This window comes from Psammomys obesus, unplaced genomic scaffold (assembly GCF_907164565.1).
Source record: "Psammomys obesus unplaced genomic scaffold, mPsaObe1.curated_primary_1811, whole genome shotgun sequence".
Classification (NCBI taxonomy): Eukaryota; Metazoa; Chordata; class Mammalia; order Rodentia; family Muridae; genus Psammomys; species Psammomys obesus.
The window spans coordinates 512,431-525,493 of NW_026593947.1; the positions used below are offsets into that span (position 1 = coordinate 512,431).

A 13,063-nucleotide genomic window follows, 5' to 3' on the forward strand; every position below is an offset into this window, starting at 1 on the left:
ACACACACACACACACACACACACACACACACACACACACACACACGGACACGGACACACACACCTGCAAATAGACAGACACACATACAGATATACAAATGCAGGTAAACATACACAAACACACACATACAGACACACACAGACATACAGACATGCATGTCTGCCCACAACACATACATACACATACACATGAATGAATATACATGCCCACAGAACCTTCCCCAAAGAAACTCACAGAGAGACAGACACGTACACATACAGACACACACACACACTTTTAAGGTGAGCACTTTACCTCCTGAACCATCTCTATCGCCCTTACACATCTTCATAGATGAGGAAACCAAGTCATAGAGTTGTTAAGGAATTTGCCCACGGCAGAGCCAGCATCCAAACCAAAACTGGCTTACTAGCACTCTCAGCCATGACAGTAAGACTCTCCTGCTCTCAGAAATCAAGTGCCACCTTCTCCTCATTTATTTTGTTTTTGAGGAGAGAGGGTCTTCCTAAGGTACCCAGGGCTGACTACTGTCCCTGAGCTGGCATGATTCTCCTGCCTTGGGCTCCTGTGCAGCTGAGATGTCTGCTGCATCCAGATTCTAGCCTCTTCACTAGTCAGCAAGAACACCAAGTTCCAGGAAATGTCTGTATCCAGGAATAACATTTGTGTTCACTGATAATGACTTTAATTTGATGCAAACTGGCAACCAGATGGAGTGGCCATGCCAGCCATATTGGACAGGCTCAGCATCCTACCACAGCAGAAGATGTAAATATTCTGTGGAGAACATGCCATGACTAGAGGAAGCATGTAGGAAGAGACAGACAACTAAGGTCTCTGAAGTCTTAAAGTAGACTAATTAGTCTTTTATAACTCAGAAATACAGTAGAAATCTAACATGCTAACACTAGAGCTTAATTAATTAATTTCCCTTTTTAAGGAAATATATTTGCTTTCAAGGTCCTGACTCTTGATAGATCTGCAAGTACTGTGAGTAACTGAGAATCTGACATACAGTATTGTTAGACTCAATTAAGTTGTTGTCAGCGAGACGCTAATTTTAATGAAAACACCATTACTATACAGACAAGTCCTGCCTATGCTGATGCGGCTGAGAAGATGAGAGGAGGAAGCACAGGTACCTTTGGACTCCTGGAACCCTTTCTTCTTTTCAGCTTGGACAAAGAATGAACACAATGTGAATACATTATAAAAGCTGTCAGTGGTGAGCTGGGAAAACACCAGCAGTCGAAGCTACATGGACTGGGGTGAACTCAGATAGCCGAGGCTTGCTTAGCCAATTGGCACTGGTTTCTACAAACCACCATGCTTTATAATATGAGGTCTTTGGCTCCTTCTAGTCCTGAGAAGTCTAGATAATCTAGACCCTGCCACATGCAACCATTCTGTCAAGACGGAAGTTAGAAGAGAAATAATCATGCATGCCCTCACTTTGACTTTTGGACTATTGAAAAACAATGGGCCGGAAAGAATTCAAATTACCCTAGTAAATTCTGGGCGAAGGAAAAGGCTAAAGGCTGGTGCTAGCCAGAGTGAGAGCTTGTCTCCCAGAGGGATTTCACACAGTTCTGAGAACTTGTCAGACCATTTTGCAACAGATATGGGAGCTGAGACAAGGATGGGTCAATGATGGGGAGACCACATTTGATCAGCAGAGCTTAGCTATGCATACCTCTTGCCCTGTATTTATAACCTTGGGGGCCACTGATATCTTTTTGTTCATCTTCTCAATAAGGCCATATTGAATAAATATCCTTTGTCTGTTTTTCACTGTTATTTGTGATGGCCAAAACTAGCCTGTTAGGCTGCAAGGCCAGCCAGGCTATGACCATAATGTCTCTGATAGAAGATTACATGTTTGCGGGTGGAAGGGAGGGCAGGGCACAGAAGAGGTTGACTCACAGAAGCATTGTTTATCCTACACACACCCTGACCTCACTTTTACATGAATGATGGCTGGCATCCTCAGCAGGCAGCTGGCATTTGCACCACTAAGTAGCAAATGTTTCATACACCTTTATATAACTTGAAAATGTAGGCTGTCTGAAAGGGAAGATTTTACCAACTTCCATCTCGACTTCAATATTATTTCAGTGGAAGGGCAAGCTAAGAATCATAGATTAGGCTTAGTCTAAGCAATTTAAAAGTCTCCATGGCTTCAGGTATCATAGGAAGATGATAGTGATAAATATTTCAGGACTAAAACCCCATGTATCAACCAGTCTCCAGCAGAAGACTCTGTTAAAGTTGAAACACATGTGTTAGCTCCTTGCGCAACTCTATACTGCAGCAGGCTGACAGCCTTAGGCTCCATTGCCACGGCAGTTAGATGACAGGAAGCATACACTGCCTTCTATCAGACACATATGGCGACTTGTCTACTCTCTCAGAACCTAGTGTGAAGACCGTGTCGCAACAACATACCCTGCATCAGCAGCGGCAGGGAAGTGGCTTTGCTGACTGCTCACGTTCAGGGATCAAGTGTTAGCCATTCTACTCCTTGAAGTCAGCTTCTGGTGTATTTCCCTTTTAGTTTGACCAAGTCCAGCAAGGGTGGACACAAAAAGGACAAGTGGACTGTAGAGATAGTATAGTCAGTAAGAGCTGAGTTTGATTCCCTGAACCCAAGTAAAAAACACTGGGGATAGCATCACACACCTGTAATCCCAGTGCTGGGGAGGCAGAGGTAAGTGTGCCTGGACTCACTGGAAAGCAAGCTGAGCCTGCCCAGTGAGTCCCAGGTCTGAAAGTGACCCTCCCTGTGTCAAAACACGAGGTGGACAGTGTCTGAGGAATGATGAATAAAGTGCCCTCCAGCTTCCACATACTTGTGCATGGCATAACCACGCGCAGTTACACTATAAACATGTTCACACACACAAAATAAAAGAGGAAAATAAAAAGGACACGAGAAAGAAGGAAGCTTATAAGCTGGGGCTGTAGGTCAACCAAGTGGTTGAGTTTTGCTTAACATGCGCAGGAACCAGGATTTCATTCTGCAATACTACAGACACCAAGCATAACAGGGCAAGCCTGTGATCCCAGCAGAAGTGGAAGGTCAAGACCATCACCTACCCAGTGAATCAGGGCCCAACCACAGCTGGAGCCTAATGAGAAGGACAGAATGTAGCCACACTTCATGCTGAAATTCTAGAGAAACCACAAGTTACTTCAGGGAGGGATGAGAGACTGTCTTATGCTTTCCTCAGCATAAGGAAACCTCACTGGTTTAGTCAGTGGCCAGTAGCTCCATCGCTGACCTGCAGCCGTTGGAAAATAGGATGTTATCATCCTCAAAGCCACATATCTGGAGGGAGGATGCCGGCAGCTTAGCCAGGACTAGGTTCTGTCTGCAAGCCCAGCCAATGTGCTGCAGTCTTCACCCGTGAGAGACCGGCTTTGGGTGGGTAGGGCTAGGAAGGCCCAGAACAAAGGCCAAATGCGATGGTGTGAGAAGTGTCACAGAAATATGTGAAAACCTGGGGGTAGGTCCTCATTTTTATCCAAAATCCACTTGGGGCCACCCAAGCACATTCCTGGGACCATTTCCAGCTTGGTGTGGTGTGCTCAGGGAGTACAAATAAACATAGCCAACACTGAGCTGTTTTTACTGGGTAAAAAAAAAAAAAAAGCCTTATCTTTTGGGCTTAAAAACTTACAGTGCATTTTGTAAATGCTAGAAAGAAAGGAAGGAAGGAAGGAAGGAAGGAAGGAAGGAAGGAAGGAAGGAAAGAAAGAGATTCTTTTTTTTTTTCATTAGATTACTAAGAAGTGATTGAGTTTTAAGATGTTACAAATGGGAACTGCATTGAATCTGTAAATTGCTTTTGGCCAGATGGCCATTTTTATTATGTTAATCCTACTGATCCAAGAGCATGGGAGAGCTTTCCATCTTTTGATATCTTCTCCAATTTTTTTTCTTCAGAGACTTGAAGTTTTTTTCATACAGGTCTTTCACTTGCTTGGTTAGAGTTACACCAAGACACTTTATGTTTTTTCTGCCTCTTGTGAAGGATATTGTTTCCCTAATTTCTTTCTCACCTCAGGGGGTCCTGCAGAGACTGATACACGAAGGACGAAGGACCGAGCATGGAGAGGACCTAGACCCCCTGCTCAGATGTAGCCAATAGGCAGCTCAGTCTCCATGTGGGTTCCCTAGTAAGGGAAGCTGGGGCCATCTCTGACATGGACTCTGTAGCCAGCTCTTTGCTCACTTCCATCTGGTGGGACAGCCTTGCCAGTCCACAGAGGAAGAGGATGCAGGCAGTCCTGATGAGACTTGATAGGCTGGGGTCAAATAGTAGGGGAGGAGGGTTCCCCTTTCCTGTGGACTAGTGGAGGGAGATAGGGAGAAAGAGGGAAGGTAGGACAGGGAGGAGATGAGGGAGGGGGCTACAATCTGGATATAACATGAATAAATTAAATAACAAAGAGGTTCCAAATGCATAAGAACATACCTAAGCATTATTTACAATACCTAAAAGATGGAAAGAATCCCAGTTTCCATCAGTGGTGAGTATATAAATTAATGTGATTATTCATGTGTCAGAACATATTCTGTTCTCAAAAGAAAGAAAATTGGGACCCATGCTACTTCAATATTACATTAAGTGAAATAAACCATCCACAAAGCAAAAATACTCTGTGACTGGCCTAAAGGAAGCTCCTCACTAGTCAGATCTGCAAGGGCAGGAAGTAGAACGGTTATAGGTGAGGGACTGAAGGAGAGGAAGCGGAGAAGGATTACTGAATGGGCTCAGAGTATCAGCCTCACAAGAGGAAAGCTCTGGAGATGACTGGGACACAGATAAAGGTTTGCATGTCATTGTCACAGTGTTTGCGTACGAAGGTTCAGATAGTAAATTCCATGCGTATTGTTTCACAATTGAAGATGCATTGGTTCCTTATTCTTGGTGTTTCAGACAAAGTCTTATTCTGTAGCCTACACTGGCCGAGAACTTACTATGTACCCAGGCTTGTTTTGTTTGTTTGTTTAGCTCACAGAGATCCCCCTGTTTCTGCCTCTTGAGTACTGAGATTACAGACACATCTATCTCAACAATGAAATGAAAAATTTACACGGTGTAGGGATACATAGTTCAGTGGAAGAGCACATTTTTTTCCATACACTTTCTTCAGTACCACAAACAAAACAAACAAACAAACAAACAAACAAACGCTTTGGGGAAAATATCCAGTGGATACAATATTTATTCTACAAAGATGAGGACCTGAGACAAACTCCTATAGCATCCAAGTAAAAGCCAGATTTGGCATCTTGAATTTGTAACCCTATGCTGGAGTGGTAGAGACAAGTAGACCCCAGGAGCTTACTGACAAGCCAACCTAACTCTATCTGTGCTTCGCTGGGAAGTCCTTGACTCTTGTTAGGACATGAGAAGGGGCCTGAGAGACACTTCAGTTGGTAAAGGGCTTGCCATGCAAGCATAACCACCTGAGTTTGAACCGCTGAACCCATGTAAAAAGTTGAGTCTAGTGGTCACACTTGTAATCACAGGCTTCGGAGGTGGAGATAGGAGGATCATTAGGACTTACTGATTTGTCTCAGAAAAGAAGGTGGCTAACTGCGGAGAAATCATATCCAAGGTTGACCTCTAACCCCCAAATTCGTGTATGGTGCTTCACACATGCATGCATGCCTATGCACATCTCTCTCTCTCTCACACATGCACATACACACACACCCAAACCACAACAAAAATCCTAGGACATGAGGATTTGACTTCTACCATGGGCTAAAGAAATGACTTCCTGGTGAGCTAGTGGGCTGGTAGTGTCCCCAGACAGTGGCTACTCCCTATCCCAGGGCCTCACCTTAGCCTTGCGCTTGCTGTCGTCCATGATGGTTTTCCAGTCGGAGCCGTTGTTGCTGTAGGCGATCTTGAACTTCCTCATGAACACCTTGTTTTCTCGGTGCTTCCCACCCTGAATGATGACACCCCTTACTATCTTCTCATCCCCCAGGTCCACTTGGAGCCATTCATTGGTGTAGGGGTGGGGTGAGGGTGGCAGTGCCCACCCGGTGCGACTGGTCACCAGGCGGATGTTTTCTGGCATCCAGTTCCTGTCTCCTTGGTTGGATGCTGTAATCTGAGAGTCTGAAATAAGTCCAGACACCATGCCCAGCATTCCAGAACAAGGGTAATCTAGAGGTGGAGAGAAACAGATGGGGTAAGGTTGTTTTCTTTCATGCTTAGAAAGAAAACATCAGCTTGTACCCATTTATATGAAATCCCCAGTCTCTGTACATTTACATAACAGAGCCTTCTCACCTACGGGCCTCTTTTCTACTCATGTCCTCTCCTTAGACTCACATGCCCATAAAGGAAATCTTCATCCAGAGCATCACTGACACCCCTTCCCTGATACTTTTTAGTCCTCAAGCTAAGGTTCCAGTCTCTTTTGTTCCTAGAAGTTGCTTCCATTTCAAGAAGTCCTACAAAGAATTCACAGTTCATGATGGGTTAGAGATACTTAAAGAAATATACCCCCAAACAAGAAATTGCTGAAGCAAAGCGAAGTTGGTGAGGAGTGACAAAAGAAGAACCTGGCTCAGTATGGAGAAGGTAGAGGATGGAGTATCCAAGGATGGGGCCGACTAACCTTCACCATCAACTGTCCTCAAGACCTTTCTTTCTTTCTTTCTTTCTTTCTTTCTTTCTTTCTTTCTTTCTTTCTTTCTTTCTTTCTTTCTTTCTTTCTTTCAGTTTGTTTTAAAGGTAGAGTCAAATGTAGCCTTGAACTTGCTAATTAGATGAGGATAAGAATGACTTTGAACTTCTGGTTCTCCTACCTTCATCACCTGAGTGCCAGGATTACAAGTATGTGCCACTTTGTTAATTGTATATAGTCTTACGCATTGAGCCCAGGGCTTGGTGCATGGTGGGACAGACACCACTAACTGAACTTAGAGAGGTTTGTCTGCATCTGCCTTCTGGGTTCTGAGACTGAAACTAACCTGTGCATGTGTGGAGGCCCCAACACAACCACTGGTGTCATTCCACAAATGCCTCTTGAACTCTGAGACGAGACTTTACCTCTGTCTCAGCTCTCTATTATCTCAATGAAAAATGCAACTGCTTCTATCTAGGTTTAAAAATCACATTTTAGGTGCTGGGGAGTTAGCTCATTTGGATCTCCAGAACCCATGTTAAAACAAAAACAAAAACAAAAACCAGTCTTGGTAGCCGACACTGGCAATCTAGCACCGGGGAGGCAGAGCTGACTGGCAGCCAGCCTAGACTGTCTCAAAACAAATGAACAAACAAATGTGGGCTGCATTTGTGGAATGACCACAGAGGTTGTCCCGGGAGTTCCTAACACTTCTGCACACGCATCCCCCGCACCACAAATTCAAACACCCAGATGCAGGCATCACAGACGAATCTCATTTTGGTTTCATATCAACTATCTAATATATCCAGTTACTGAGAATATTTTCCAGTTTTCCATCACACCCCATACACAGATTTCCTATCACTGTCTTTGGTCAAGATGTTTAACTTCCACTCTCCTGATTTCAGAGTCACAGCCTGTGAAAATGTCAAGATGCAGCTCAAGAGTCATGGAAATTTCAGCCTGCAGGGGATGACTCCCCTCCTGGGAATGTGATGGCCCAGGCAGGATGTGGCTCCCAGCTGGGGCAGAGCTGTGCTGTGGATGGGTCTTGAAATCACAGATAGATTGTAAAATCCCCAAGAACAATGAAGTACATAATAGAGCTCTTCATATCTTCTGTAGCAACAGGAGAGTATCCATCATTGATTGATTGATTGACTGATTGACTGATTGGCTGCTTAATAAATTGATTGGCTGACAACATTTATTCTCCTTGTAAAATCATACAGTTTAATTAGGGACATACAGGAGTGACAGCCCAATTATCTTTGAAACATCTCCATTCTGCACAATGTGGTAAATTGCAATATAAGAGTATAGCCATCCTAAGTGGTCAAAGTGAAGCTCCTGTTGACCTTAAGCATCGATCAGTCAGCATCTCTCCTCATGTGCTGTACAGTTCTGATGCTATTTCTTCATGCACACAGGCAGGGCTTGCAAGTAGGACCTTGACCATCACACATCCCAGTTTCTCACTTTCACTTTCACTGATGCTGGAGAGATGAAACATTTCCTCCCTGGATGAAAGTGGGACTTTCCCATTCATTCTCTCCTCTAGACCCTCCTATCATCTTGTTCTTTCCACCATTTAATCTGCAGAAAATATTGATTTATCTTCAAATATAATTTAACTTAGTCAATATTTCCAGCCTGTAATTAGACATTTTTTTTTCTGGTATGCCTTATGATACTTAATCTGTATTTTTTTTTGTGTATTGGCAATCTTATTCATTCTTATAGACAACTGCTTTTTGCTCAAGTTTTATATTTATTCTTTCCTTCCTTCTCATATATATATATATATATATATATATATTTTGGACAAGGTCTCATGTCCCAGGCTGGACCTCAGTTCACTATGTAGTTGAGAATGACCTTGAATTCCCAAGTACTGAGATTTCAAGTGTGCACTGTCTTGGTCTCTGCTCTGAGGAATCTCTCAGAGCTTAGGGATTCCTATGTGCTGGACAAACAAACTAACAACCAAATCATGTGCCAAATCAGATCTTAATTTTATTGAGGGTATGAAACAAGTCATATTTTTGTTTTCTGAGACTTGCTGAGCCTGTTTTTGTACACTGCCATCCTCAACAAATATTTGCTGAATGAATCAACATATTACAACAGTCAGAAGCAGCTGTGGTTTCTCAGGACGCTTTCCTGTAACTCAGGCTGTCTATTTGCTCTGGGTGGGAATCTTGGAAACCAAGAATAAACTCAATGGAAATTTAAAAAAATTTACAAAACCCATTTTTGCTGAAGGGCCATGAAATTCTCATGTTAAAAATAGAAGTCCCATTTCTTGGCTACAGCGGTCACTCCTGCCTGACTTCCAACTAGCTTCTTTATAAAGGTGACACTCAGCGGGCAAAGGGAACCAGATGTTACCATTTGAGAAAAACACAGCTAACTTGGATATTGCAGGTCGAGCAGAGACTCTGCCAGATGAATGCCCTTTCTCTTACACAGAGCTTCTGGGCTGTTTCTCTCCCCAGACCTGGTTGAAAGCCAGCCCACACTCAGCCAGAAGTCAGAGTGTTGAGCCAGTCCCCACCACTCCACAGCAAATGGATCCTTGATTTCCCTTTGACTGACAAACATAAGACTCACACTGTGCATATGTGGGCATGTGTCTTGAGAAACAAAGGACATCATCCTGTACTTTTCTTTTTTTTTTGAGAAAGAGGTACTCTCTTTCTTGCTTGGGGATAGCCAGTTAGGGATAGCCCTAGAGAGCCTCCTGTGTCCACCATCCCAGTTCTGTATTACAAGTCTTTGCATAGTAGTCTTATGTGGGTTCTGGGGTTTGAACTCAGGTCCTTGTGCTTGTAAGGCAAATGCTTTACTGATTGAGCTATTTCCTCAACTTATCCCATAATTCACTTTTTAAAATTATGTTAACAATTAATATAATTATAGTAATGATTAATTAAAGGTTTGAATGAAATGCTAACTTACAGCAGGGTTTCCTTGGCAGGCAGGTTTAGATGCACTTTTGCCTAGGTTGTTAAGTTGAACAAGCAAATAAACAACAGAACAAGAAATAGAATATCCAACTAGAATGGTATTTCAGAGAGACAATGACTAAGTCTTAGTGTATCCAAAGCACTGCAAAGGGAAATATGTATGATAACAATTATCGTTTTTTAGCATATCAAGCTTAACTGGAGATTTTGTATTTTGCTTGCAACATTGTTTTTGTTTGTTTGTTTTCTGGCTTTTTTTTTTTTTTTTACCTTAAAGTCAATCTTGGATGAAAGAGATAAGTGGATGATGTTATGGAAAGGGGTTTGAGTGGCTGTTATTAGTGATATTACTTTACCATAAGATCTCTGTCTGTGCTTGACCTTAAAAGAAAAACTGAGCAATCCAGTTAATCAGTTTTCAAAGAGTGAGAAAGTAGTTCCCAAAGGGTATCAACTAGCCTTGGCTTGGGAAGTTGCCTAAGGGTGTTGTGGTGTCTGGAAAGGCCACCCTCATCTGTGACTGACAGGAGCATATGCCTGTGGGAGAAGGGAACACCACTGAGCAGAGCACAGGCTGACATCTTATAACCCTGCAGAAGTCCCCAGTGTGACCTTCCCAGTCCCTGCCTTTGCCAAAATGATGCAGCCCTCTTTAGAGAAACAAGGAAAACATTCCTTCCTCAATCACCTGTAGAGCAGGATATTTCACCCTACTGTGTCTCTTTCTGGGAAACATGCCATTATAGTCTCTAGATCTCCATGATGGCTGTATTTCTAAGGATTTATGAATGTGAAGCCTAAATTCAAACCTGGGACTCTAGGGATTGGGCGTCAAGAAAGTGATGCATTAGGTCCTAGGGGTCCCCACCCCCATTCTAGTTTCTTTAAACATTCAGATTGAATTAGGATTTGCCTACTCATAAAGAGAGGGTGAAAATTCAAGATTGCTTGTTTGTCAGAAGGCATGAGGAGTGGAACTCCTTCATTAAGAAATAACCATTGAGCACTTAGGATGCTCCAGGCCTATGGGGTAAAGGGAAAGCATGGTGACCAAATCGCTTTCCTGCATTGTCTAGTCCAATAGGACACTGCTGACCTGCTCTTTCAGCAGCCTGCACTCACAGAGTACCAGGGCCTTGAAAAAAAAAAAAAAAAAAAAAACAAAAACAGACATGCTCATGAGTGATTGTCTCATTGTAGGCTCTACCTGGGATCTTGCCTGCATTCAGTTTAGTGGTTGCAGTGTTTGCTTTATTGTAGGGGAGCATTTAACGAGCACTTTACTGTAAGCCAAGTACGTTATAAATATCCCTTCGTTTAATCCTTATCACAGCTCATTAGGTTATCATCTAGTCCAGGACGTCTGCTTCTGAGATGCAAAAGGTCTTGCCTGCAGTCATGCATTCACTAAGTGGACAGTCCTGAGCCAGGCATGATCCTTCTGGCTGTGTGACGGCTGTGTGACCATTCATGGTCACATTCTGCCCTCTCAGAAACACTTTCAAGGTTAATTTCTGGGAAATGACAGTCCTTTCACTAGAGAGAAAACAAAACCCAACCGTGTCCTTAAAATAACAAAATAGGCTGTGTTTAAAAGTAATAGAACAAACTACTTTAGATATGGTTTAAGTAAACATGCCAATTCATTATTTTTTTTAAATCCAATAAATTACTTTCTTTTTTTGTCCAAATTCCCAGAATTACCTCTTGGGATGTCCTTATGAAAATAAAAAAAGGATAATTTGAGTTCAAATAAACATTGTATTTAACCAAAAGGACATAACATAAATCTTAAGAGACTGGATAGTCAGAGTTCAGACTAATTTGGAGTCTTTATGAGCTTGCTTCTAAATAAAATTCTTGTGTAGTGACATGAGATAAGGTTGGGGAAATGGAGCAGAAAGTCCCACCAAGACCTCATGTTCCTATAGATTTATGGGCAGACATCTAAATTAGGAATGTTTTAAGGTCCCTTGAACTTTCTGCTATTTAACTTATCAAAAATTAAAAACAAGGTTACATCACTTTTCAGTGCCTGTCCCCCTTCCAAATGCCCCTCCATCCAATTCCTGCCTCTGCGGCCTTGGACTTTCTAAGTCTTGAATATCACATGCTAATCAAATCTGTGTCAACAATGGAAACAAATAAAACTTGGGTCTGACATCAGATCTGTGTTTTACTCTCCAAAATGGCCTTTTCCATGGATCTTTTCATGAACTCTTCTCAACACAGCACCTCCATTCTGATGGGAAAGTCCCGGGAGGATGCTTTCCCTTTAAAGGTCCGTTTTCTCCCCCCTTTAGGAACACTCAAACTCAACAGACAAAGCATAAAATTAATTGAGGCAATAAATACTCTAAATATGAACACAGAACACAGTGGTTTGCGGAAGACTGGAGGTTGTTTACTTTTTAGTTACCTTCTTAGTAAATCAATCATGGTCTCTGTTTCAGTCTTTTAAAAAGATTTCTTTTTATTTCATGTGAATGAGTCTTGGCTTTGCATATGTATTGCACCACAGGCATGCAGTGCCCACAGAGGCCGGAAGATGGCCTGGGGCCCCTTGGAACTGGAGTTACAGACAGTTGTGAGCTGTCATGTGGGTGCTGGGAATGGAATCTGGGTCCTCTGGAAGAGCAGCGGGTGCCCTTAACCACTGGCCTTTTTCTCCAACTCCCACGTTTTTAAATTTATAAGACATGAGTATTACATGTGTGCTGTCGTTGCTTTTAAATGAAAGCTCTGAACCACCAACTTACATGGAAAAGTGTTGGAGCATGGCTGCTGTTACATTAGAACTCAGGATAACCTCGAAGTAAATAAGGACTGTTACAGAAGCCTTGGAGGCCTCGGGCCTAGCAACTTACAGCCAAGTGTTCCCTGACTTCCAGCCACCTGGCTGACCCTCTCCTAGACATTTAATAAGAGCTAAGTCTATCTCATAATTTTCATCCCTCAAATAGGAATAGCCTCTTGTTTCCTTTTAACAGACACTTCTCAAGTCCTGTTTGAAGAACAAACCAGAAATTTTCACAAGTTCACTTCCACTTTTAAAACGTCCAGCCAAAGGTTGCAAGGGCAGAGGGTGGAAACGAGGTGGTAGGAATATGAGTGGGACTAGGGTATATGATGTGAAACTCACAAAGAGTCAATAAAAAGTTTAAAAAATTCCAGCCAGAAACTGATAATGCAGTTCCTATTGTGGTAGAGTGCTTGCCTACCATGTGTGAGGCCCAGGTCCAAACCCCAGGGAAAACACACATACAGAGCCAACAGAAACAGAGGAAAAATCCATGACAGGTCGGGGTGCTTAAGGAGTCAAAGTTGTCAGAAGTCAAGCTCCTTAAGTGTTGCTGATAAAGCCAACCCTGGCTTTGAAAACTGCAAAATAAATAAATAAATAAATAAATAAATAAATAAATAAATAAATAAATAA

At 42.6% G+C, this 13,063-nt stretch overlaps 1 protein-coding gene across 5 annotated transcripts in view; it reads right to left on the reverse strand.

Moving 5' to 3' along the window:
• Nucleotides 1–13,063, reverse strand: part of Nrp1 (neuropilin 1) — a 142,262-nt gene that overhangs the window by 28,995 nt on the left and 100,204 nt on the right. For all 5 annotated transcript variants that reach the window (XM_055617557.1, XM_055617558.1, XM_055617560.1 and 2 more), the window contains exon 10: nt 5,858–6,189. In XM_055617557.1, the coding sequence (XP_055473532.1) occupies nt 5,858–6,189 (332 nt within the window). The remainder of the gene's footprint in view (nt 1–5,857; nt 6,190–13,063) is intronic.